This window comes from Caenorhabditis remanei, chromosome X, assembly GCF_010183535.1.
Source record: "Caenorhabditis remanei strain PX506 chromosome X, whole genome shotgun sequence".
Taxonomy (NCBI): domain Eukaryota; kingdom Metazoa; phylum Nematoda; class Chromadorea; order Rhabditida; family Rhabditidae; genus Caenorhabditis; species Caenorhabditis remanei.
Genome location: NC_071333.1, coordinates 17023597 through 17049827, shown reverse-complemented (window position 1 = coordinate 17049827; position 26231 = coordinate 17023597). Strand labels below are relative to the sequence as shown.

The 26231-nt window shown below is 38.6% G+C and overlaps 12 protein-coding genes across 12 annotated transcripts; 8 read left to right on the top strand and 4 right to left on the bottom strand.

Moving 5' to 3' along the window:
* Positions 1 to 527: 527 nt before the first annotated feature.
* GCK72_025446 (uncharacterized protein) lies at positions 528 to 1377 on the bottom strand (the record flags this gene model as incomplete). Its single annotated transcript, XM_003103534.2, has 3 exons — positions 528 to 743; positions 957 to 1127; positions 1177 to 1377. 3 exons carry the CDS (start codon positions 1375 to 1377, stop codon positions 528 to 530), a joined length of 588 nt encoding a protein of 195 aa, XP_003103582.2.
* Positions 1030 to 2690, top strand: GCK72_025445 (uncharacterized protein; the record flags this gene model as incomplete). Its single annotated transcript, XM_003103552.2, has 4 exons — positions 1030 to 1116; positions 1894 to 2094; positions 2142 to 2312; positions 2496 to 2690. 4 exons carry the CDS (start codon positions 1030 to 1032, stop codon positions 2688 to 2690), a joined length of 654 nt encoding a protein of 217 aa, XP_003103600.2.
* A 299-nt stretch (positions 2691 to 2989) lies between these two features.
* GCK72_025444 (uncharacterized protein) lies at positions 2990 to 4318 on the top strand (the record flags this gene model as incomplete). Its single annotated transcript, XM_053736344.1, has 4 exons — positions 2990 to 3022; positions 3072 to 3199; positions 3502 to 3790; positions 3959 to 4318. 4 exons carry the CDS (start codon positions 2990 to 2992, stop codon positions 4316 to 4318), a joined length of 810 nt encoding a protein of 269 aa, XP_053579910.1.
* Positions 4319 to 8826: 4508 nt separating this feature from the next.
* Positions 8827 to 9134, bottom strand: GCK72_025443 (uncharacterized protein; the record flags this gene model as incomplete). Its single annotated transcript, XM_053736343.1, has 2 exons — positions 8827 to 8991; positions 9051 to 9134. The coding sequence occupies 2 exons, from the start codon at positions 9132 to 9134 to the stop codon at positions 8827 to 8829; spliced, it is 249 nt and encodes an 82-aa protein (XP_053579909.1).
* A 1734-nt stretch (positions 9135 to 10868) lies between these two features.
* Positions 10869 to 11896, top strand: GCK72_025442 (uncharacterized protein; the record flags this gene model as incomplete). Its single annotated transcript, XM_053736342.1, has 3 exons — positions 10869 to 11376; positions 11425 to 11610; positions 11811 to 11896. The coding sequence occupies 3 exons, from the start codon at positions 10869 to 10871 to the stop codon at positions 11894 to 11896; spliced, it is 780 nt and encodes a 259-aa protein (XP_053579908.1).
* Positions 11897 to 13228: 1332 nt separating this feature from the next.
* Positions 13229 to 14266, top strand: GCK72_025441 (uncharacterized protein; the record flags this gene model as incomplete). Its single annotated transcript, XM_053736341.1, has 5 exons — positions 13229 to 13363; positions 13435 to 13607; positions 13702 to 13846; positions 13904 to 14079; positions 14152 to 14266. The coding sequence occupies 5 exons, from the start codon at positions 13229 to 13231 to the stop codon at positions 14264 to 14266; spliced, it is 744 nt and encodes a 247-aa protein (XP_053579907.1).
* Positions 14267 to 14875: 609 nt separating this feature from the next.
* Positions 14876 to 15253, top strand: GCK72_025440 (uncharacterized protein; the record flags this gene model as incomplete). Its single annotated transcript, XM_003103662.1, has 2 exons — positions 14876 to 15164; positions 15222 to 15253. The coding sequence occupies 2 exons, from the start codon at positions 14876 to 14878 to the stop codon at positions 15251 to 15253; spliced, it is 321 nt and encodes a 106-aa protein (XP_003103710.1).
* Positions 15254 to 17169: 1916 nt separating this feature from the next.
* On the bottom strand, positions 17170 to 17752 carry GCK72_025439 (uncharacterized protein; the record flags this gene model as incomplete). Its single annotated transcript, XM_003103700.2, has 2 exons — positions 17170 to 17256; positions 17327 to 17752. 2 exons carry the CDS (start codon positions 17750 to 17752, stop codon positions 17170 to 17172), a joined length of 513 nt encoding a protein of 170 aa, XP_003103748.2.
* A 1440-nt stretch (positions 17753 to 19192) lies between these two features.
* Positions 19193 to 19626, top strand: GCK72_025438 (uncharacterized protein; the record flags this gene model as incomplete). Its single annotated transcript, XM_003103703.2, has 3 exons — positions 19193 to 19291; positions 19336 to 19428; positions 19474 to 19626. 3 exons carry the CDS (start codon positions 19193 to 19195, stop codon positions 19624 to 19626), a joined length of 345 nt encoding a protein of 114 aa, XP_003103751.2.
* Positions 19627 to 22538: 2912 nt separating this feature from the next.
* On the top strand, positions 22539 to 23036 carry GCK72_025437 (uncharacterized protein; the record flags this gene model as incomplete). Its single annotated transcript, XM_003103591.2, has 2 exons — positions 22539 to 22573; positions 22652 to 23036. The coding sequence occupies 2 exons, from the start codon at positions 22539 to 22541 to the stop codon at positions 23034 to 23036; spliced, it is 420 nt and encodes a 139-aa protein (XP_003103639.2).
* Positions 23037 to 23446: 410 nt separating this feature from the next.
* GCK72_025436 (uncharacterized protein) lies at positions 23447 to 23873 on the bottom strand (the record flags this gene model as incomplete). Its single annotated transcript, XM_003103603.2, has 2 exons — positions 23447 to 23584; positions 23631 to 23873. The coding sequence occupies 2 exons, from the start codon at positions 23871 to 23873 to the stop codon at positions 23447 to 23449; spliced, it is 381 nt and encodes a 126-aa protein (XP_003103651.2).
* A 1693-nt stretch (positions 23874 to 25566) lies between these two features.
* On the top strand, positions 25567 to 26009 carry GCK72_025435 (uncharacterized protein; the record flags this gene model as incomplete). Its single annotated transcript, XM_003103631.2, has 2 exons — positions 25567 to 25815; positions 25914 to 26009. 2 exons carry the CDS (start codon positions 25567 to 25569, stop codon positions 26007 to 26009), a joined length of 345 nt encoding a protein of 114 aa, XP_003103679.2.
* Between the last annotated feature and the right edge of the window lie 222 nt (positions 26010 to 26231).

Genomic DNA, 26231 nt, shown 5'->3' with positions numbered 1-26231 from the left:
TTATCAGAAAATGAAAACCAACATTTCATATATTTAGTTTATCCTTTCCAGGCAGAGCTCACCAAGACCGTTAGTCGCTTCATGGGTAAAGACCTCCATCTTATCGTTATGAGAAGAAAAACAGTCGTGAAATCCAATGATGAGTACATTCCGTTGAGGGTATGGTGTTTTTCACGTTTTTTTGAGCATTCCGAGATTGTACAGTCAATGTTCTTTTCTCCGCGAGTCACCACATCAAAATCGACGAGGAAACTACTGAATCAACCTTTTAAAAAAAGTTTGCCCGAAAAACATGTTGGTTTAGCTCAGATTTTCATTGTTGGTGATAAGATTTGATGCATCAGTTTAATAAACTAAACATAACAATAAAAAACTCGAGTAAGAAGTGGGGGTTCAAAAAATTATTAGAAAGCAAAAACTGGGTACAGAATCGCAGAGGAAGAGGCACGGGATATGAAAGTGATGAACAAGAGAGATCAGTAAGAGTTTTGCCTACCAATTAAATTTTATAGAGAACAAATCATGTATCAGTCAAATCGGAGAGCATTCTCGGGAGTGTTCTCATCGTCCTCATTGTCCGAATCAAGAGGGAGCCGTCGTTTGTCACTATTCAAGTTGAAGGAGAGGCCGCGGGAATCTCGACGTCCAGATGGTGGAGTGACTGGCTCAAATACACGTGGCGTTTCAAGACGATCGGCGAATTTGTGTAGTCGAATTCGGGCCTCTTTTCCGGAGATGTCGGTCTGGAAGGGGATACGAATTAGAATAGGTTCGTTGTGAGTTTAGGTTGGCGTCAGCAAAATCTTCTAGCTATCAACAAGGGATGTGCCGAACTGTGATCGAAACTTTCGAAATTAGAGGAACTTTTCCGAAAAAATTCCGAATTCCGCAACTTCCGAAATGTTCAGTTCCACACATCCCTGCTATCGCCATTAATATTATGTGATATAATTTACCGGGTAGATACGACAAAGAACGTGATATCCTCCAGCTTCTCTGTGAATGAAGCGGCAATTGTTGAACAACGGGATGTACTCATCATTGGAATCCACTGCTGTACTACGTCCGATTACGATTAGAGGGAGCTCTTTACCCATGAAGCGACTGACAGCCTTGGTGAGCTCTTTCTGAAAAGTATCAACTGAATATGTGAAAGTCTACTGACAACAAACTTACGAAATTCATCTTGAAAATTAAAATTCGGCACATCGCTGCCAAGGAGATTGCTGGGTGATGGCCTTTGGGGTTGGTTGGGCCAATGAAAAGAGTGGCGACAGGAAAAAAATGTTTCTGGAACTCTGGCCGGGGAGTTACATGGGTTGGAACAGAGAGGATGTTAGATCTGATTGTAGGTTCTTCGGAGGCGGACGACGACATGTCTGGAAATTGGAAAAATGTATTGAAGAAATAATAGGCAAGAACTGATTCTTAACAAAATAAAACTGGAGAAAAGGAGCAAGTAGAAAAATGAAATAGCAAACAACTGAACAGATGTGTTTGTTTTGCATTAGAATAATTATCGATCCAGGGTCAAAGACCGATCGCCACGTATGAGAAAGTGAGAGAGGATGCGTCTGGGGAGACGCAGAGTGATGAGAGACTGCACAAAGGTCGAAGGAGGAAGAGGGGACAGTGTTTGCGGGGTGCGCTACAGTGACCTGCCTGTTGGGAGAGGAGAAAAACAATGATGCGCGCCTGCAGACGCGTACGCGCGTGCGTGTGCGTGTGCGTGTGCGTGTGCGTGTATGGAGCCTTTTTTCACGTTTTTGCACGGTCAATTTTTTGCCCATTATTTACTTTCTCGCTCATAATGTTCCCTTTTGTTTCTCAACTATTGCTTTTTTCCGTCCTTTCGACAAATTTTCCACACAGAAAAAAATCTTATTCTTCCAGATGTCATCGCGCTCGGTAGAATCTAACCGCTCCTACGCATATAGTATGCTGAGTCACGTGACACCCCGGACTGAGAGATGCCGAAACTTTGAACAAGACCCACTTGCCAAGATCTTCATCGGTCCCACCATTTCAAAGGGCCGGAGCCCTGCTATCTCCTTTGCCTCCATGGTGCCACTTCTTGTCTACACGTCCAGCTTCGTAAGTCTTTTCATGAAATTAAAAAGATTCAATCGAAAATATTTTAGAATGAACTTTCTAAAATGATCTCTCGTTACATGGGATCCGCCCGTCGATTGATAATTGTTGGTCGAACCCTTACGACGGATTATAATGATAAATACATCCCGTTGTTCAACAATTGCCGCTTCATTCACAGAGAAGTTGGAGGATATCACGTTCTCTGTCGTATCTACCCGGTAAGTTATATCACATAAAAAGTCATTTCATTCACAGAGAAGCTAGGGATTACCACGTGCTCTTTTGTATCTATCGAGTAAGTGATACTATAGGAAATTATTGTTAATTATTGTAGATTTTTCTGACAAATTTCTAAACACAACCAATTAAATAGTTGGCATAATCGAACAATTATTTTCCAGGATGACGTATCTGGCGTCGAAGCACGTGCCCGGCTCGACAAGACCTCGGATGCTTTGATGAGAGGTGACAGTTGGGAGCAGCCACTGGGAGATACGAGTCAAGACCTGAAGAATATCAAAAGCGACGAGCTCTTCGACTTCGAGGAGGAAGACAAGCGGAAACCTGCAAAGGGACATCGCCGCATCAGAAAATAAGAATCGCCCTCTATCCAAATCGGACATCTTCACTCTACATTTCTTCATTCAACATGTATTGTTTTGCTAATCCTTAATTATCAACTGCCTCTTCTTCTCAATAATTATCAACTGGCTCTTCTTTTCAAACCGAACCCCTTTCCCCCGCCTCCAATGCTACGATTAGATATAACAATTGCTCTTTTCCAACCCATGTCCACGACCACCCAACCAGAGTTCCACAAATCTCATCATCCAGTCGCCTCGGTATTCTTCAAACCAACCCTCAAGGCCAACACCCGGCAGTCTCCATAACAGCGATGAGTCCGGTTTTAGTTTTTGAGAAGAATTTCGTAAGTTTATTAGCAGGAGCTTTTCACATTTTCAATTTATCCTTTTCAGGCAGAGCTCACCAAGACCGTCAGTCGCTCCATGGGTAAAGACATCCGTCTCATAGTCGAGGGACATAGTATATTCCCACCTCCGAAGAACCTACGATCAGATCCAGCATTATTTCTGTTCCTACCCAAGTGACCTCCCACAAGTATCATCTTCATTGTCCAACCAACCCCAAAATACCTCCCGTTGTTCACAAATTGCCGCTTCATCCATAGAGAATCAGGAGGATATCACGTTTTCTGTCGTATCTACCCGGTAAGTTAAAAAACATTGTCAAAAAGTGACGTTAAGAAAAAAAAAGTGGGAAGTGAATATCTGTAACGAAATTTCCAGAGAAGCTGAAGGAAAACAGTTTGATCCAAGAAAAAGATTCTACTGCCCTTTTAGTTTTTGACTCAAATCTTTTTCTATAATCTCATTTCTCTAATTTCAGCTCATCTTCGATCTGGAGTGTGCGATTGCAATGGAAGTTGGGAATTCCTGAGGCAACTCATCAAGTTCTCACAATGAACAATCTTCGTTCTCGTGTCGTCCTTCAAGCTGATGGTCGAATCCGTACTGGTCGTGATGTCTTGATTGCCGCACTTCTTGGATCTGATGAGTTCCGAATGTCCACCGCCTCACTCATCGTTCTTGAATGCACGATACGTTTCCTCCAATTCAGCCAACAAAAAGGCCATTATGTTGCAATTCGGATCTATCCTGAATTACGCCCAACAAATGTTTCCAAATGCCTCCATCCGAGGAGGAAGTGTCAAGCAAGTGATCGAACTGGGTGCTCTCGAGACAAGATTGCTCACAGAGATTGATGAAGTCTTCAGTGAGAACGGACACCACAAGATTTTCGACAATGAGATGATCCCTAATCTGGACCGCACTTTCGGTATCAGAATCTCATACGAGACCCCGAATATGGAGAGTTGGGACGGAAAGGATCTCGTTCCATTACCAACAACTTGAAGGGATACGCTGGACAATTGTTTGTAGAATTCTTGGCCAAAAGAGTCAGTATCACTCTTGAAGGAGATGCCCATGACTACGTCGGAAAGTGTATCTCCGGTGGAAAGATTGTTGTCTTCCCCCCAAAGAACGCCTCATACAAGTCGGAGGAGAACTCCATCATTGGAATCGTCGCTTTGTACGGAGCTACATCTGGAGACCGCTCCTATTCAGCACATGAACGCAATCTGAGTCTGTTCTACCAGTTCAAACTTCTCTGTTGTAGATTCTTATTGTTTTTAATATATTAAGTATTGTAGCTAGATATCTAGCAATCGTAAACATCCAAAAAATTCATTTATCTTTTTTAATTTTTGTGCCCCCATCTCAACCCACCCTTTTTCCTATTGTCATATTGAAGCTTATTGAGTTTCACTTTTTTGTGAATATAAATAATTGAGTATTAAAATTTGTTGAGTCAGCAAATGATTTCCAGTTTCATACTGAACTTGAAAAGTACAGACTATTTCGAGATCATTTTACTTACTTACTTAGTTACTTAGTCGATCCGTTCTTCGCTCAGTTGGTGTGGGCGCGGATCACAGCTATCCATTTTTTCCGATCTTTGGCGATTGTGCTCCAAGGTTCGATCAATTGAGTTCCTTGTCGCACTGAGATTTCTTTCTTCAGGGAGTCGGCCCATCGCATTGGTGGTCTTCCTACTGGCCTTTTCTCATTTCTGGGTATCCATTCTTGAAGTAACGTTGTCCACCGATTATCGTTTCTTCTCATCACGTGGCCAGCCCAACTTAACTTTCGTTTCGTTATGAAGACAAGAGGGTCTTTCACTTGGGACATTTTCCTTATATCTTCTCGGTGGAGGTTTTTCTCTCGTTGTTCCGTGAGGGTAATTCCGACGAGTTTACGTTCCAGTGCGGCATGTGTTATTCTTACTCTTTCGGATAGAGCTTTAGTGAGAGTCCATGTTTCTGATCCATATGTCAGTGCGGGGAGAACAATGGAGTCGAAAAGTTGCGCTCGGATTTTCGGACACGTCAGGGCATCTGTTGTGTTTTTTATATTGTTGAGTGCAGCCCATGCCGATCGTCGTCTTCTGTGAATTTCTGGCTCTAGATCGTTTTTTGTATTGAGCAGTCTCCCCAAGTATACGTATTCCTCAACATCTTCAATTGCTGACATGGTGTTGTTTTTTCTGATATGTATTTGGTGACTTGACGCAAATTTGTTCCTCAGCACTTTTGTTTTACTCGCGTTTATTTCTAGACCGACTGTTTCACAACTGTTTACCAGCTCTTGTAGCATTTTTTCCGCTATTTGTGGAGTTTTCGAGATGAGAATGATATCGTCGGCGAATCGTAGGTGTGTTAGGTTTCTGCCGTTAATTCTGATACCAGGGGAGTTGTCGTAGTCATCTTTGTCTTCTTTTAGATGTGGCCATGACATTCGACGGAAGGCCGATTCGAGACAGGCAGAGAAAAGGTTTGGTGAAATGGGGTCACCTTGTCTGACACCTCTGGTAATGGGGATATTGACTGGGTTATAGAAAGGTGTGATTGTGGTGGAGCAATCGTTGTAACACTCTTTTAGGAGTTTTATGTATCCAGAGTCTATCCCTTGAGTCTTCAGGCTTTCCCATAAAGCAGTGGGTTCGATCGTGTCGAATGCCTTTTTGAAGTCGATAAATACCATTGTGATTGGTATTTGGTATTCTCGACCGACTTCCAGCAGTCTTTGCACTGAATGGATGTGGTCAATCGTCGAGAAGGATCTTCTAAATCCTGCTTGTTCGACCGGTTGTGTTTCTTCCAGTGACTTCCGGATTCTATTCAGAATACATTTCGTGAAGACTTTATAAAGTACAGGAAGCAGGCAGATCGGACGATAATTTTCTAGATTTTCTTTGTCTCCTTTTTTGAATATTAGAGTTGTTTTTGACGATTTCCACTTTGTTGGAACTTTTCCTTCTTGAAGGTACCGTGAGAATTTGTTCGCTAGAAGTTTGTGAACGGAGGAGTGACAACTTTTCAGGAAGTCTGCTGATAGCTTGTCTTCTCCCGCTGCTTTACCGTTTTGGAATGAGTTCAGGGAGTGTTGGATTTCTTCTGGAAGGAATGGAGGTAATGCTTTTGTTTGTTGAGGAATGATGGTTGTCGCTTTTGACTGTTTGGTTGCAAACAGGTTTGAGTAGAAGCGTCTGACTTCGATTTCCATTTTCTCTCTTGAAGTGAGCTTTTCTCCTGTCTCTCCTGATAACAGACATGGAATGTATGATTGATATTCATTGATGTCTCTTGCGACCTTTCTCAGACTCTTTCTCTGGTTTGCTGCATTTAGAAGTCTATCCTTCGCGAAGTTTTCATGGTCTCGCTTTACCGCTTGTCGGCACTCTTTAGACAGGGTCTTGAAGTTGGGGTCTGATCTGTCTGTGAATCTCCTTTTCGACAGTAGCAGTCGCGTACTGTCCTTCAGTCTATTTCTAGAGTGATTGGTTGGAATAGTCACTGCAGCGTCTTGCGCTTTCTTTAGAACATGTACAAGAGTGTCGTACTCTTTATCGATATCTTGATCTTCGCAAGAGTCAAGATTTTCTGTTGCGAGTAACGCTGCAGTCGGGTCTAGGACTCTTCTAGGCGGCTTCCTTCTTTTCACTTGTTCGAACTTGGCTTGTTTTGCGTTTATGTGGACATTTGCTCGAAGCATACGGTGATCGCTGCCGTTTGTGAATGAAGGAACAACTGAGACGTCGGTGATGTATTTTCCGTTGGCAAGGATGTGGTCCAACTCGTGCCTGTGTTGTTTGTCGGGACTGATGTAGGTCCATCGTCGATGAGTCGGCTTTATGAACTGCGAATTCATGTGGAATACTCTATTGACCTCGCAGAACGTGGCAAGTCTCTCTCCACTGTCGTTTCTGTTTTCCATGGAGTGTGGGCCAATGAATACTTCGTTTCCTTTCCTTTCACCGATTCTGGCATTAAAGTCTCCTATGACCATTTTATATCTGCTCTTGCATGACTTGTACACGTCTTCTAGATTTTCATAGAAATTTGAGTGGTCTTCTTCTTCGTAATCGGCGGTGGGTGCATAGCCTTGTATGATAGTGTACTGATTCTTGTTCACTTGTAGTGTAAGATATCCGATACGATGATTTACTATCTTTATCTCTTTTATTTTTTGGCATAAGGGATTTATTAATGATAAATCCTACTCCGCCAGATATAGAAGAGTCGTTACGTTTTCCAAGTATTACGCCGGTTCCGTCTCGATTTGTCATATGCACTTCTGCGGATCTTTTTGTTTCTGAGAGACCAATAATGTCGTATTTAATGCGATTTGTCTCTTCGAGTAGTTCTGCAAGTCTGTTGTCTGTGGCGACAGACCTGCAGTTAAAAGTGCATATTCTTAGATCGGTTTTTCTGGTTTTTGGCCGGGTTAACTTTGTCCTTTTTGAGTGGTAGACATCCATAACTCCGGGATTAGATCGCCTCTCTCGACGTGCTACTGAATCTACCGTAACAGTTGCAGAGGCCGAGTGCGGAGGACTGAGGCAGGTTTTGGTGCTGTTTTGAGCGGTTTGGGTGTCTCTGATTACTTTACTATGGTCTGCTAAACCAATGCTAAAGCCGCCCGGTCACAGAGAGTATTCGACGCTACCTCTGACCTGCGTGAGACGTTGTACTTCTTGGCCAGATGTTTCACTCCCGGCGTGACGAACTCGCCGGGTTTGTAGAAGTGTGACATCTGTTGATCTTCTTCGCCGCGAAGAGGCTCAGTACAGAAGAAGATTTATTAATTTTTATAAAAAAAGTATACATACAAAGAAGAAAAAGCTAGAAATTGAAAGATCTGGTTGTTTTTTTGTTATAAAGTTGTTCGCTGAGTCGTGGCATACTAGTTGTCAAATGTTTTGGCAGGCCCTAAGTAGATATTATCTAGAAGATTCCGCAGACTCCAACCTAAACTCAAAGTGAACATATTTTAATTCCTATTCCTTTCCACACCGATATCTCCGGAAAAGAAGCCCGAAGTCGACTCTACAAATTCTAAGATCTTCTTGAAATGAATCGTGCATGTGAGCCGGTCAGTCCACCATCAAGACGTCGAGACACCGGCGGCCTCCCTTTCAATCGCAGTAGTGTCAATTGGTGCCTCACTCAGCATCTCGCCCATTCTCATCTCGACGGCTCTTGGTCTATTTTGGATATGAAGAAAGTAATAACTTTCGCATCAAAATATGATAGACAGTTGATAAATTCATGTCAAATAATAAGTTGAATAATCATTGTTCATCCACCAATTTTATGTTTATATATTATATTTATTCATATAAATGTATTTTCACTTGACAGCACTGTTAAATGTTATGTTAAATACCAATATTAATCAATTTTCCTTGCTTCCAAGTTTCAGCATTGCTTGGCGTTCTAACTAGCAATTAGTCTGTAAATCATGTGATAATTTTCTATGAAATCATAGTTACTGAGAACGAATTCCCCTCTCCTGCTTTCTGATCTCAAGAAAAAATTAGAGGGTGCGTTTGTGTTTGAAGTACAAACACCTTTTTCTTGGATGTGCCGCAAAAGTGATATTTTTGGAATTTTGTATTATATTTCATTGGATTGAGAAGATACGATAAAAGAATCACAAAAAAAATCAGGAAAGAAAAAATAACAAGAAGAAATGATCACGGATTGATTTTAAGTAACGAACATGAACGGAGTAGTTGAAGAAAATAGATCCATGTTTTCACTTCACTGAAAATACAAGTAGTTCAGTTTTTAAATATCAACGGTAAGAGCTAACGGTCAATATTTCCGTGGTTGTGCTCCGAGCAATCGGTGCATGAAAGAAGACGGCCGAGGACTTCCACGTAATGTCCATCCTTCATGTTGTAGTCGGAGAGATGCTTTCCGTCCTCCAAATGGCGACCGGAGTAGACGAGACGGAACAGTTTTTTGGTTATCTTCAACTCTGCTTCGATCTGGAACATATTTTTGGAATTGTCTAATAAGTTATGTTCACCTTGTCTTTGAGAGTTGAGACCAAGTCGTTCTCGTGGACTTCGATAGTGAACTTGTCCGAACCAGCACGAGCGTTGATTTTCATTTCTTCTCTGCAAAAAAACAATTTGAGCAACTTCCAAAAACATATAAATGACAGGAAAACGAAGAACAAACGTTGTGCTCGGGGAAGGTCACTATAGCGACCTCTCATCACTACGCAGCCCATTCTAAGTCGTAGAAAAAGAACAACAAGAAACAGACACATTTTAATATGAAATTTGGAAATTTCCTAAGAGCTCTCGTCGCCCACTTTTTCTATCAGACTCTACATGTCTAACATTGAAAAACTTAGAGAATACACTAATTCAGGGTTGCTTTTACTTGAAATATCATATCGCAGTTGTGGAGAAGAAAACCAAAGGGATCGGTTTCAGAACTAAGAAAAGTTGAGCCAGAAGTATACTGGGTACACATCATACTCAGAGTAAGAAAACACATAAATCTTGACAGCAGTAAAAGAAATGTATATATTTTTGACCAATAAAATGAAAAATGATTTAAGCTCATTTAAAAAATCAGAAGCATGACTATGTGGAAAAATTTTATCAATGTGAGATTGTAAACATTTGTGGCAGACATAAACAACCGAAGGAAGAAGTAATGATGGTTCGAGTGCTCTCAGGTTGCAGAATTTCGGAGGTGTGGTATTTCAAGACTACGAAATTGAACAATTGAATTCGTTGTGTTGAGGACGGACTTGCAGAAATCATCTACCTCAAATCAGCGAAAAATGCATATTTGGCTGTAAAAGCTTCTGGAAGAGTCACCTAGAATGATAAGTTCAGAAGTGGGGATTACTGATAGGCATACATACTTTGAAAAAGTTTTTTTTTGAGTACGAACAACGCAAAACTTATAAAGAAACGTAGTAAAGTAATTTGCTGAACTTTCAACTTGTGAAGATATACAGTGGGAAACTTATATCAAAATTGCGACAACATATCAAGTACCAAATTGCAGAATTCTGAAATTAACGGACCGATTCAATGTTTCGCCTGTTCCCCAGTCTATACTACGGCGAGTTTGAATAAATCGACCTTTGGTACTTTTGTGTCCACTGACATTGATTCCGAATGTAAAAAAAATATTCTGCTTCTTGTGAGCTGTAAGATTTTTTAATGCCAAATGTTGTTAGGTGTTTTGGCTCTATTCTTGAGCAGGAGATTTTGAAATAAATAGCGGTTTTTATATTAAACAGGAGACTCTGAGACAATTATAAGTGACGCAACTCTTAAAATGTCAATTTGATAGGAGATGTCAAAAAAGGTCTTCTGTAATTCAATTACCCTGTCTTCTAGGAATACTCATAGACCCCAGAGGTAACTTCTCCCTCGACTATTCGAATTTCCAATGGTTCTGGTTATTTCCAAATTGATTCATTACCTTTCTAATGCACATATGTTACATAATCACACCTAATTTTCCCCAAGGTTTGCGGATTATTTAGACACAAAAACAAGAGAGCACTTTGAGATTTTTCTTCTTTCATAACTTGCACTAATAGTTTAAAAGTACATTCTCTACTCGCCCTTTTTCCGATTTTTTACTCAGTCGCAATTCCCGACGGAGTTAAAGACGACAATTCCTCATCAGAAATGGCTGCCGTTGTCAGCAAAAAGCCAAGCCCTGAGTAAATTATATGGTTACCGGTTTCCACTGACAACGATGGCGTGAACAGCGTAAGCTGCAAATTGGAGTTTAATTTTTCTTCGATTTCTTCTTATTTTTTTTGGTTTTTTTTTCGGTTTTCTGCTTAGCTTCTCAACTTTTTCAGGTGATGTTATCTGCTATTCTCAAATGGTTCTGGTGTATGGTCGGGGTCATGGGTGGTTCCGAACCACCCACACCCGCACCTGAACCACGAATTATTCAAAGCAGACTCAAAACAGTGAGAAAACTTGGTAGTGGAGGATACGGTGATGTTGTGCTGATGGTCGATTCAAGAAATTGTTCCAAACAATACGCTGTTAAGTTGATTACTGTAGGATGCTGGAGATGGTCGGAAGTTTTCAAAGAATTTCGTATTCACCGATTCCTATCAGAAGAATTTCATGAACATATCATTGCGCTTTTTGCAGTTTATCACTCAGCAGACCAATATGAAATGATAATGGAGTTCGCTTCAGGTGGTGATTTGTTCGAGCATGTGAAGCGAAATTCTCAATTAGACTCTGAAACTTCTCGTCGATTTTTCCAACATCTGATGGCTGGAATCAAATTTATCCATGAGCACAATCTTGCTCATAGAGATATTAAACACGAAAACCTTTTGATCACTGCTAACAGTAAGGTCATACGTTAAACTTCATATATTCTATAATTGAGTCTTTCAGATGTTTTGAAGATATCAGACTTCGGGAAAGCTACTGAATATCGTGACAGCGGGAAAGAGATTTGGTTCTTCGAAAAAGTTGGAAGTCTCAGATACGTTGCACCAGAGCTCCTATCCTTTCAAATGTATCGAGGCCCGCCAGTCGATATATGGGCTGCTGGAGTTGTTCTTTTCGGGATGATAACAGGTTGTTATCCTTGGAAAGTAGCATGCAGGTGATTAAATTGAAATACTTCATCATTTATATAATACTTGAATTTTTCAGTATTAATGGTTCATACCGGGAATGGAAAAACGAACACAAGTGGAACAACTCGCTCAATCAACCCGACTGTCTACTTCATGGTGCAGCAGTATTCAGTTTCAATTAACAGAATTTTCTTTCAGATCTTCTCTGCTCAATTTTAGAGGTCGACCCAACAAAACGTGCTACTATTGACGACATAGAAGCTGATTTGTGGATGCATTCCTAATTGTAATTTTGAAGAAGCCGTGAGTTTTAGCTAATGTGAAAACTGAAACAGAAACACTTCGGCACCAGTTAAAAGAATTGCACTTCAGTTTTCTTCAGAGATAGTGAATACCATACTTGCAACCCGGGCCGAAACGGGTTTGTTAATGTGCCGTGGGCCGGGCTCGAATGGTTTTTTTTGGCCATTTTCGCATTTTTGGCGCTTTTTCCCGGCCCGCGACATATTAACAAATTGCCATCCGGCAGGTAGTAGGTCATAGACATACTACGCGCCACGATATTCATTTTTGTATATTTTTCAGCTCACAAAACTTATATTTAGTTTAAAGCGAGTTACGCGTCGGCCCGGTTTGCAAGTATGGTGAATACATAAAAAGTGATAAAATATAAATTGTATTTAAAAACCATTTCCAGTAAAAATCTGTACAGTTTTTAAGCAAATTGTACAGTATTAGTTTTAATCTGCTTAACGGGGTTATACTGGTCAATTAAAAATGTAATTTAATACATATTTTACCTATTTGCGAACACTGAAAAATATATTTTTAAGATAATTTTTCCTCATTTTTCTTCATTTCTCACCCTTTTTCACATTTTGCTCTACATATTAAAATAAATTTTTACATGACCTGAATAACCCAAAAATTTTTCATGAAAATTTCAAATTTGTTTTATATTTAACCAACGTATGTTACAGAAAACGCTCACATCTGTACTGGATATATCTTATTTACTCTTTCTGGATTTCTGTCATGCTTCCTGCACACAATAGCCGTTTCAATAATCAACAATTTATGTATATAATTATCTATCAACTGTCGCACTGTTCTCATATCTGCCCCGTTTGCTGATAATTTCAAGTAATGTTTTGAAACCAATAAGTGCAAGAAAAAAACCAAAGGGGAAAATTTCGAACTGCTCAAACCCAACCCAAAGCCGTTTGTCTTTACACAACACGGACCTCTTGTTTAGGAGAGGACCAAAAAGTGGGTCACACACATTTTCCGTGAAAAGACAGTTTCGCGCACTGTGCGTTCCTTTCAACGTGTTGGGTAGTTTTGCGCACACCCTCCCATTTTTTCTTCTTTTTTTCTTGTAAGCTTTTAAAAATTTCCCGCTTGCAATGTTTCTGAAATAATTTTGTTTTCATTTTATCTGAAATTCCACCGCTTAAGTTCACTTCTTTTTTAAAATCAATGTTATAAAATCACACTCAACCTTTTTTCAACGTTCTGAAAAACACAATGTTTTTGTTATCGATTTTAGCGTTAACCGTGTTTTTTTCTATTTTTCAAAACTTCCACTTTTATAATTTAAAAAGTTCCAGGAGAGAATGTCCAGTTCCGATTTGTCTACACGGTCCCCACCAAGCTCTCAAGGAGACCTCTTTCTCACCATTTATGTATGTGGAGAAAACCCGGAAGATCTCCGGAACTTTATTCCTATCCACATCTTTACTAAATCCATTGTAAGTTTAATGCTGACTAGAATAGTCTATATTTTTTTCAGTTGATTAGTACGTGAATTTTTGATTTTCAGACTGAACTCGAAGATAGCGTCGATTTGTCAACAATAAACTACCGGTCATATTTGTCGGCGATCGAAAAATATTGGGTATTGAGAACTCGACCATGCACTATATGGATGGCTGCGGGTTTATTCATGCTATCTCTGGAAAGTGTAACATGTTGTACTTCGGTTTTGCAAGCATCGTAAGTCAATTTCAGATGTTATCATAATATAAGAGTCTTCATACTCGTTCGAACATATTACGCTATTTTTGACTTTTCTGTTCGACAGTTGCAGTGAAGAGTCAATTCGAAACGCTTCACAATTCGCACAGGATTGGGAGAATTCCGTTGCCAGAAAGCTTCCACAAGCCCTGTCGATACGTTCGGAAGCCGCCGTTCGCATAGCGAATGTCGCAAAAACGTATTCTGATAATGACAAGGTAGTTGAACCTATTTTGGTCTGTCGCTCCCATTGTTTCATTATTATTAATTTTCAGGCCGTCGTCTTCAATGAAACATTTCGTGCAAAAGTCGCTACCGGTGCAAAAAAGAAGGTCTCACTCAACGACATCCTCTCCAAATTCAAAAACTGGGGGAATATTAGTCAGGTTTGCAACGAAAACTGTCAATGCGACACCTCTGATGATAGTATCAATGTGATTGAAGACAATATGTCAGTTGAGAAGAGACTTGATGAAATTGGAAATTCTACAGTTATTAAGTCCATTCATCAATTTCTTTTCAGAAGTTCGTCTACTCGACAGCAAGCACCGCCACCGATTGATCATCAGCGACTTCTCAAATCTTTCAACCTTCACATCCTCTCCGAATCGTTTCTATCTTCCCACCTAATACCTTAGTTGACATATTATTGATTTTCCCCGATTTGTCGACGCTTCGAGTTCAACACTTTCTCTTCAGATAGGTACTTTTGCTCCAGGATCTTGTTATAAGTTTATTTGTTCCCTTTATAGTTGAATTAATTTTATACCTGTGAAATTCCAAAAATTCTTATTGCAAATCACAGTTGCATTAGATTATGCTTGCTCACACATCATCTCCAACAAATGGCACAACTTTCTTTATCGCTCGTGGCTTTTGCCTTTTGTGGAAAGACGCGAACTTTTGTGAAAAGGATTCTTCGCTCTTTTGAGAAGATGAGAAGCAGAGAATACGCTCCGCCCAGCCCTCTGAAATGCGAGCCAGCGGCTTACCATCGTCACAACACTCTCGTTGACACAACTCTCGTTGTTTTTTATGCCCATCGTCGCTTCGTCGGCTCAATCCGACTTTGTTGACAACTTTTCCTTTTTGTTTCCGTAGCAACCGGTAAAGATACTGAAGAAAAGTAAGAGAGACACAAAGTGCGCCCGCTCTGCGCCGCCCGTCATTCACCCTTTTTTGTTGCTCTTTTTTTTTGTCTTTTTACCTATTTTCATTTATATTTTCGATTGCAGGTGATTTGAAAGATGGAAGTGAAAAACAGAGATGCGCTCCTTCAGGAGAAAATCAATCAAGTCAAGTCACACGAGGACGTTCGCGAATGTATCAAGTTTTTTCAAGAGCAATTTCAACCTAGTTGGTTGAGGGCCCTGGAACCGGCTGCGAGAAACCTTGCGGAATTCAACATATGGCACCATCTGTACAGAAGAGAACCGGTTGAGGGATGCCCATTTCAACTCGAAATCAACAAAAGAGGAAAGGAGTTTGTTGCGACAATGAAGGAAATTATTTCCCGCAGAAGAGAGGAATGTGAAGGTTGGTTAACAAGCTACCCATATTAAGGTTGGATGAAAATATTAATTTTTGTTTCAGCAGGGAGCCTAGATGTCGAGGACGGAGCCTAGATGATCAGAACGTTCCATAATCCTCGTTCCAATGGTTTGGGTGATTCATACCTCATTGCAACATCTCGACTTGATCTACTCAAACCTCATATAGTTCAATTAGTATAATGTTGGGCGGTATCTCAATTATTGTTCATTCTCTTTATTCTCTAGTTTATATGTATCTATCATCCTGATCGCAACTTGTGTATTCTCATATTTCTCTTTTTTGTTTCTTCTGTCAAGTTCTTTTAATGAGATAACAAGCGTAAATAAATCACTATGAAATTGGAAGAAACTTTGCTAATGAGGGGCATGTAAATTGACACGATTCTTCGTGACTAAGCGTAATTAGATAGCTTTTCTTGTCGAAAAAGAAGAGATCTGATTCTTTTTTGTTTGTGTACATGTTTTTCTCAAGAAGGTCATGAAATGAAGAGGCGATCAGCGGGATAGTGACGTTTCGGCCTTTTGGATGAACATACAAGGCCGTTTATTGGTAGATGAGCGTGGCCGGATGGTCTAGTGGTATGATTCTCGCTTAGGGTGCGAGAGGTCCCGGGATCGATCCCCGGTCCGGCCCACTTACTTTTTTTGGCGGAGGTCTTGAGTTTAAATGTAATATAATTTAGACCAAACATTTATCTACAAAAAAGCTATCCCTCAACGAAAATTGTGCAAAAACATACAAACATCGAGTATTCAACATAAAAATGCTAGGACATCACTGGTACCACATGTGCGAATCAGGATACAAATTCCTTATCAAAGTAAAAAACACTAGGGGAAAACAAATATGGGAAAATTGGCAAAACGATGCACCTAATTACGTTTTTTCATTAAATTCAGTGGTAGATAAATGGGCGCTCTTGGGTTTGACTATGTTTAGGTTTGACTATGTTCAGACAACTTTGCCGGATGGTTCAGTTCACTCTGCGTTGTTTTTGTCGTTGATCTAAATATTTATAATATTTTATTTTGTAGGGATTGAATCTGTTGAAAAACTAGCAGGACCTAGCCTGATGATTGTCTAATTCTGAGGTCACACGTGACAAGAAGATCTGAATACAAAATAGGAAAAAAAAAATTTAGTCCAGATGTAGTCGCCAGAATGCAGTTTGGATTAAAGATCCATCTGGAAAAGACGAATTTCGCTATTTTGAAACGTTGGAATAATGGAAAAAGAAAGTAAAACAAATGAACAAAAAACCAAAATTAGGAAAAAACGCGGCACATAGGGGGTGGGCCAACTGTGCAACCATTTTTCCGTTTTTCTCTTTTTTCTGATTTATTCTTTTACCTAAAGCCGTGTCGTTTTTCGGTCAGAAAAATATTCACTGATTCTCAAAACTAAAAAATCCGTAGTTGTCGTTTTGAAGTGTCATTCTTCTACACATTTTCGCATGCACACTTCATCCATGGCCCATTTTACGGTGACTCATGGTTTCGGGATGTCTTTTGGAGACAACACATATTTTAAAACAGCACAACGTGAAATTTTGATAAAAATCTATTTTTTATTGGTGAAAAATGTATTCACAAAATACAGAGTTATGACGGGAGCCTAAGTGCGGTCGGAGACTGCCCCTGCTCCGGATAAATCTTCCCAAACTAAACTAAAATGTGTAAAATAGCGGCAGATGTGTGAGATAAGCAATGTAACAAACAGGACTCAATTTTAAGACATTGACTCCATTTATTGCGTCCTCAATCCAGGAAATCTCCTTGAATTGAGTACAAAAGAATAAATAATTTATATAGGTTAATTAAGTTAGAAAGTTTGATTGATGGACCGGAGGGACGGGAGTTCGACAAAGTAAGGACACTATACTTGCAAAACAATATAAACATTAAAAGAAATACAATTAGACAAGACATCGATGGAAATATGACATGGGTAAAAAGCATTTTTTTTTCGTTTTTTCATCCGCGATAAATTAGTTGACAGCAACACACGGTTTGAAATGCTTTGATGATGGCTCGTCGTCGGACTCACTGTCTGATTCCGATGAAAGAAGATGTCTCTAAAATCATATAAGTTAGAAATCAGAAAAAAATTTAAGTCAGTTCAATAAAACTGAAAACCCAACTCACAGATGAATCATCGATATCGTTTGAAATTTCAAAGTAACGACCATGCTCAGCGTTCTGGGCTCCACGATCCTTGTTATCCTGCAAATTCTTGTCACCCTCCAAGTCCACGTTCTCATCCAACATCCCGTACTCATTTCCAGAATCGTTCACCTCATCATCAGAATCAGAGTTGTCGTCCTCATCACCACTGGTACCATCATCATCACTGGAACTGTCCAATTCGTCTTCGGAAGAACTGCTCATTTCGCCAAACGCGCGAAACAGCTCAATCTCCACAGCACGCCAATGTCTTGCTTTAGCGAGAACCGTGTTGTTGAGAACAGTCTCGTAAATTTTCCTTTTATTTTGGAACTTATCTCTCTGTGCCACAGCAAGGAACTCTAAGACAGAGCACTCATCGAAAGTGAGACCGTAGGCATGAGCCATCTGAAAACGAAAATATGAGAATGTCAGTGTTAGGTTGGCAAAAAAAAGAAAAATAAAATTTAATACTGTCATCTCAGACTCTAACCTCAAAAGAATAGGAATTGATAGGTATTACTGTTATGGAGTCTTCAATTTTTACTACTCATTAGAAAAGATGTATCAAAGCGTGAAAAAATAAGAAAAACAGGTTTAAAAAATTTGAGATAATCGATAAAAAAGAATTTCGTTTAGAAACAACCAGAAAAATGATTTTTTGTTGTGCCTGCGCGTGGTGCCAATGGTCTTGTCAGTAGTGAGTCATTCTAGTTTATTCGGAGAGAGGAGACTGTCGGGATGCATGATGTGGAAGGAGATATAACATAAACAATTTTTCTGAAAAGACAAGGAAAATATTTATTAGTGCTAGTGATTAGACTTTGACTAATTATGAAATTAAGAAATATGGAAAAGTCTTATTTTGAGTTGCACAAAAACTGAATGCATGGATTGAAATAATGAAATCAGCAAGTTTTTTCATAAAAATAATGTTTTACTAGATGAACAGACTATCTCTATTGTTAGCAAACCGCTAAAACGGACAAAACTGAGCGATCGGATTTTTCGAAAACCGACTTCAAGCAATCATATTCTACTTTAACTTTTAAAAAAACCCAATTTTTATTCCAAGTAACCCATTTTAACACTCAAAATAAACTGAACGAAGTAGAAACCAAATCACGGCTCTCCACTCCAAAGTATGTCGTTTTGAGGCTATTTCGAACCCCTTTTTTATGCTGTAAATGGCATGAGAACTGCCCATTCCGTAGAGCATTAGCGTCTTTTTTTCACCGTTAGGGCAATTTAATTAGAAAATAAGTTTCTCATGATAGAGATATGTGTTCTATTGAACTCAAAACAGGGTTTGATTGAGTGATCAGGTAACGTTCTCTTGTGAGTTCAATTTGAGCTTCTGGGATGCATTTGATAAATGATGGATATCAAAATCCAAGAAAAACTCATTTCAAGAGAACTTAATATTGAACAACGGTGGACGATGATAACATTTAGTTTTTCATAATTTACAGAAAATACGGATTTTTGAATTATCTTTCAATTTGTTAGCCAGATTTCAAGATGTTCACTTTTATTATGGCCTACCGATCCTTCTTGAACCTAAGCACTGTCGTTACAACCAATTTTTAAAAACTTTCACAAACTCTATGATGATTATGCCTAATTCTTCAATTTTGGAATACTTTTATTTTGGTACCAGGTGTTGCTAAGAAGACACACCTCATCCTGTAGATTCCTTTTCTAAACAAATAAACTGTCCCTTCCCAGACTACATATTTTTCCCCAAGCTCAGGTTGGTAATACTGCTCAATTGGATGGCCTAGGTGACTCGTCTTTCTCCCTCTCATTATTTCTTATTCTCTGCAGCGGTGGTGTGCGCATTCCAAGATGCCATCTCAATTGAAAGTTAAACGAGTTATAACTGTTCAAGAGATTGAGGATCTTAAAGGAAAGACCAGATGTCTCTACAAGCTATTCAAGAATCCGGTAAGTGACTTTCATCAGTTTCTTTTTTGAATAATGATTTTCAGAGAATGATGCTTGAGGAACTGAAACCAACTGTTGTCAAACTTCTCGAAAGTATGCACATCCTCTCTCTCTGTGCCTACGTTCCGCATTCTGATGTGGGTGTTACCTTTTTCTAATCACATAATCATTGATCATTTTAGGCATGTCGAAAAATCGTGGAATTGGGAATGAAGCAAATAGCAATTCTGGAAGATGTCGTGATTCGAGTGGTTTTGTCTGGAAAGACTGTCAAACAAGCAGCTGAGAGGCATCTTTGTCGAGCTACCCAGAACAATAACCCAACTTCTAATTAATGATGTAATTTCGTAATTCTTCTGTAGTAATAAGTACCGTGTGTCTGTATAAACGTTTCGTGTAATCTATTTTTTAGTTTACCGCATCGAATCAATATTTTCCCACAGTTGGTATTCATTAGGTCTGAACGTCACGGTACAAATTTTATTACAGCACTTCGTATGTCACAGAAACAAAGAAGTGCAATTATATTGCAATAGTTAGAGGATTACGTGGCGGTCGGTACCATGACGTAATGTCATCTGTCCTCCTGAGATGGTCCTCCCGGGATGGCAATGAGCAGGATACGTTGCAATACCATTCGCATTTACTTCCTATTAACGAAGACTACAAATCAATTTTTTTTCTTGCAGCATCATGAAGATTCGAAACATTTCTTTGACCTGAAAGGTATTCATCTGAAATTTTACCATAAATGTATTCTCTCAACATGTTAAGCGGATAAGCAGACCATCATTTTTGTAGTTGACAACGTTTTTGTACGGACACTATCTAGTGAGCTATGATCATTTCAGAAAGACAGCTCAAAAATCGCACTGAAATCGGTGTATCTTGAGAAGAAATATATTTAACTGTATTTAATTTGTTAGCTATAGCAAAGAAACTCTATTTTTGATATATTTGATTTAGAAATAATTCATTTTGTGGTACAATACCGTAACATCCTCTCAAATTTGAAAACATTTATCAGAAAAAGAAAAGATGCAGGCATTTTTAGTACGGCTGTTCTCTAGCAAGTTACAATTGAACAAAGTAATTCCTCTCTCAAATCGGCCTATTTCAGTGCGAACTGATGCGATTTTTGAGGGGTAACAGACGCCCTGTATAATGTTTCTCTCCAAATCTTTTTCTCACCTCCAAGCTCTTCTACTTTCAAAAAGAAACCCTCGTGCTATGATCGTTTCTGTCTGTGTCTCTACACTCTCTCAATTATCTTTTATTGGGAAGGAACGAAAAAGTGCCGAGAGGTGACGTGACGGTGCCAGCCGCTCTGTTTACTCAACCGTACATTCCAGTCAATCGACTCTTTTTCTTTCTCAGTTTTTGTCACTAGATCATTCAAATTTTATTTCAAAAATATAGATCGTCTTCTTGCTTTCTTTTGTTTATTCGAAATGGTTTATATATACTTTACTTTTTGGGACAATCAGGAATACTGTAACACCCTCTCCAATTTTGTCATTTTCAACTGAAAAAAGTTAAATTTTATATCTTTCTGCTCGGTACTGTATTTTGAAGAAATCCGTTTTAACTGACCCTTTCAAAATTCACCGGCTCTCATGCTCTTTCTTTCAAATCATTGGATCATCTGCACAGTACGAATATACATCCCTGTTTATATCGTTTTTCCATTTGTTTATCTCAATAAGCTGAGGTTACACATGTTGCTGCTCATTTTACCTCTATCTGTTGCATTATCCGAGGTCTATTAGGGTGGGTAACAGACGCCCTGTATAATGTTTCTCTCCAAGTCTTCTTCTCACCTCCGAGCTCGTCTACTTTCAAAAGGAGACCCTCGTGCTATGATCGTTTCTGTCTGTGTCTTTACACTCTCTCAATTATCTCTTACTGTTAGACTTCTCTCCAATCACATTTTTCTATGCATATAATGAATATGTGTTTCTGTTCGTTGTTTTATGTGGAATTTAGTTTTTTTCTACATAGAGTTAGAAACATTCCAATTAATTGTCCCACAAAGAAAGTCATGTTGTATAACCAGGCACTGCGTATCAAACGTCATAATGCTTTTGCGCTCCATTGTGAATTATTTGAAGATGAGGGAACATTTGACCACTGGGATCTTTTTTGAAATGAATCTTTTTTCACTGCATACCGTAGAAAATAGTGCGGGTTTTCCCCTTATTTATGCAGATAGGCGGACTTTTATAGTAGAATCTGGCTTTGCTCTGCTCTACACTAAAACGACGGGTCTTAAAATGAATAGCCTAGAAAACTGCAAGCAAAAACAGGCAAGACTTGAGTTTTTTGCAATTTCAGATACTCTCGAAATGTTGCGCAAATTATGCCTATATGTGTTTCTTTCTGGTGCTTTATGTGGAATTTAATTGTTTCTACATAGAATTAGAAATATTCCAATCGATTTCCCTACAAAGCAAGTTATGTATGAACCACACAGAACAAAAGTAGAGCTTCATTTTTGCAGTAGAAAACTATTCTGTACAGACGCTCCCTAACAAGTTACACACCGGCAAAGTAAATTCTCCCGGAAATTGACTCATTTCAGTGCAAAATAGTGCGATTTTTGAACTGTTCATTTAAATGTACTAAAACTCTCTAGGAAATTTCCGTTCAGAAAAGTTGAAACCTAGCTCTGCTTTTAATCTGTTTGATTCATAAAAAATACACTAAAATACACTATAAACACAGTGGGAAATTGTTTTGCTATGACACACTCGCTAAGTTAGACATTTTCAACTAAAAAGACAAAGTATGATATATTTTTCCGGTACTGTCCACTGTTCTACAGAAAAGCTGCTCAGACCTAGTAAACAATGGTATAAACTCACGAAAGCGCATATATTCACTTTTTTCACCTCTCTGCCTAGGATTGTTAAGGATAATTGAAAATGATAGGCACATGTCTCTATTTCGAAACTCTGCGCTCTCCATTCCTTTTCTGTTTTTCGCACTAATAGAATACTACCACATTAAATTTCAATGTCTCATGTTTACCGGGAGAACGGTTGTGAGAACCATCCTTCATTTTTGTGCCATAGATTTGTTCATTTTCATTTTTCGTTACCTCCGGTACGTTTTATACGCATTACTCCTTTATGTTATCTTTTCAGCCGGCACTTTAAACTTTTTTCGTTTAATCTAATTTCTTCAAACTCTATGTATTTTATAAAGTTTTTCAGAAACAACACTTCCCCACTTTCAAAAATCAAAAATGTCTTCAACTCCAAAGAGAGCGTTTATCGGAAAGTAAGTTACCCACACCTGAATTGAAAATCACTTCCCATCATCTAACCACAATGACCCGCCTCTTATTTTGAATTTCAGAAAAACGAAAAAGTCACGCAATGAGGAAGATAATGATTACCGGCCACATGGAGAAAAGATGGATACCATTCATTTAAAAATGGAGACTCCGCGGCCAACGCGTTCGAGGGGAGACAAGGAACTCTCAAAAGGATTATCAAATGAGAAGAAACAAAAAAAGTCGAAAACTATGAAGGAGGTAGAATCGTTGTTTGAAAGAAAGGTTATTATGGAACCTGAGAACCCGGAAAATGTCGTCAAGAAAGAAAACAAAGGAGGTGATCAAGTGATCAAAAAAGAGAGTGATGGAATTCTTCAAGAAGTCAAACAAGAAAACGCAGGAATTCTTCAAGATGTCAAATCGGAAATTTATCCGATTGAGAAGAAGCAAGTCGACAAACTGTGATTCGTACCTGTTTCTTTGAATTAATAATGCAAGTTTTTAAATTTCGTTAATTATTTTTGATGTATTGTTTGTTTTTTGTTAAGTTTATCAGATCTAAATAAAGTTTTTTACACTCAAATTCAGTTTTCCGCTTGAATCTAAATATGATATCCGTGACGCATATCAAAATATAACGGAAGCTTATTCTTCTTAGCAAAAAAGGCACGGAATTATAGTTTTGTACAAATCTGACCATTCGTTATTCATTAGACACTCATTTCTCAATTTGAATATACAAAATATTCTACTATAATTGAAGAAGGAAGTGTTCTCTCTGTTTTTTGGAATAATTGCCAAAGACAAGAATTGTTAACAGGGATTTATTGACATTTGAGAAAAAAAATCAGAGAACAGAATCCAAATCAAGGCAGTTAACCACGATGTTTTGCATGATATTCCTCGAGAAGACTGAGAAGATAAGTCGATTGTACCAGACGCCGTGTTCTTCTTGGTACGTTGCACAGTGAGTCGGTACAGTAGCAGTAAGTAGCGACGGTCTGTTTCTCGTACTGAAAAACCCCACAATCATTAACCAAATGGAACCTATACACTCACGTTAATGAAACATGGTCCGTCTTCCATTTCTATTGGTCGGGTTTCATTAAATATATGATTATGTCCTTTGTGGCCGTCGTAGACAACTTCACGAGAATCAAAGTCGATGGTGTCGTAACAGTAATCAAAGCCAGATTCGATCTCCATAGCTCCTTCAAATCCAGAATAGCAGAGCAATGATTCACAGTGCGCAAAAGTGGACACCAGGAAAACCAAGAGGAGAAGAGAAGAAAACTTCATCATTGACCACTGCTGAATGTGAATCCATCGGCTTCTTTTTATAGTTTTCTGACAGAGAGCTCCGCCTTCATTTCGTTTTTCTGAATAGGCGGTTCTCGTTTCGGCCCACTCATTCCTGCCTCGTATGTGTGTGTCGAAAAAAATTATTGACGTTCGCAAGTCTGACATTCTAAACTGAACACTTGGACAAACTTTTTCTATTAAAAAAAAGTTGTCTGGAGCACAACTCATGAACCTGAATTTTTGAACTGGTCTTTGATGTGTTATCAGTAGTTATTATTCATCAGTTTGGCCGAGTGAAAGAGATTTGTTTCAGAAGTGAAAGAATTTATAGGATGACACAAATTTGATAGGTTTTGAACGCTTGAAATCAAATTCACAAGACAGAAACGGTCTACTAGTTACTACGTTTTGAAAAATGTCATCTATTATAGATAATCAAAACTTGTTTCAGCTGTTATAATGAATTTCTATTTGAGCGACTACACTTGTCATAATGTACAAGATCTTCTGACATTTGGTTGCTATGTTCCATCGGATTATTTTATTTGTCATGAACAATTTGGACACTACAAACAAATTTTTGGCAAGGAAGGAACGCTTTATTATGTTTGGGTGATTGAGCATGCCATTGAGATTAATCTTATCCAGGTGGTTGCAATAAGATGTTTCAGATTTTTTTCAACATTGAAAGATTCATTCCATGCCTGCACACACTCTAGACGATCCTCCATTTGTAAAGAAAACCAAAAAAGTTGTAATCTTTCCGACTGGACTGTTCATTACACTTTCATAAAACACACGACTTCACTGATCAAAAAAAACTATAGATTTATGAATTCTGAGAGTTAAGAAAATGAAAATAATTACCCAATTATTAAAACTTTCCCAGACAGTCTGAAATCAAATCTCAGAGCAAATATTTTTTGAACACATTATTCTCAGGAAAAAATAAACTATATAATCATATGGTTGATAATTTTCCCATAATTTCCAAGTATGAAATAATTGGAATGTTGTTTAAACCGTTGGTAAACTCATGCGGTACAAGATATATCTCAGAAAAGTCTGATTTCTATTTCAAAACTTGTAAGAATCAGAGAAAACCTAAAGATGTCTTGGATGAAAAGAAAAATTGAGAATTCCTTTATCTACTATAGCAAACTGTGAAGAATGAACAGGAAGTCTCTATACCACTTTCTAAAAATACCGTATAATGTCGGAATGAATAGATCTGAAAACTGAGTTGTCGATTTTTGAATTATCCCAACATGAAAAACATCCCACTCCTCAACAAAAGAAAGAAAGGCGTCCTAAAAATCCCCGAGAGAAATATTAATGTATTATAATTGAATCACACAGAAAAACAGGCACACTCGAAAAATGGTGGACAAATTATACAAAAAAGAAAAACAGTCGAGTTCCCGACGAAAAATTACTGTCGAACAACTGCGAGAGCAGCAAGGGTATGACCCAAGAAAACAACAACATTGAAACGACTGCGGTGCAGACTCGCATATGTCTTGTCGCCTTCTCACAATTTGACCTACCGTCTCTCTTCGGACCGCCAATATGCGACACTTCGCACTCATTCTTTCTTCTTCATTTTCTTATAAACCAGTTTTTTTTGTCCCGATTTGGGCAATTTTCCGTTCTGCTCTTTTTGTTATAATTTTAATCAAAAAAGTTTTCAGGTATGCCACAATTCCCACTATATGATCTTCCCCGCAACACTTTCGACAAACTCGTGACGACCGTCATCGGAAAGTGTGCAATCGTCAAGCACTCGACCGATCTCCGGCTATTTCTTCTTACCCGCAACCTTGCCTGGAACGTAACCATGTCCCAAAGATCGTTGGATGAAGAAAAGGCTGCTATCGCCAAGCTGAATAACAATCCGCTACCCAAGGCACGCCCCAGTCGCAAAAAAAGAGCTGCTAAAAATGTAAGTATGAAATAGTTTCTGATATAAAGAACGTGATGCAGTTGCATTTAAGTAGTTTTCATTTTCTTAATAAAACCAAAATCAATATTTTTTTTCAGACCGCCAAGGAGCCACACCCGAAACTTGCCAAACTTTCGAAACAAGAGAAGACTTCATCGTGCAACGCGGACGGCCAGAAGCCACGTCAGAAGTAGTCCATGGAATGAAGTCTAGAAACTACCGAACAACCATTGATTTATTATATGATCACTACTGATTTTCCTTTTGATGTTTATGCTTTAAAGTTAATTATTTTTAATAGTGTATTTTCCTTCCCTTGTGATAATACGATCATTGGTTTATCCCCCCATAGTTTTATAATAATAAATCACTTTTACCCAAATTTCATAATTTTTCAAGGTTTGGTTTAGAGAATT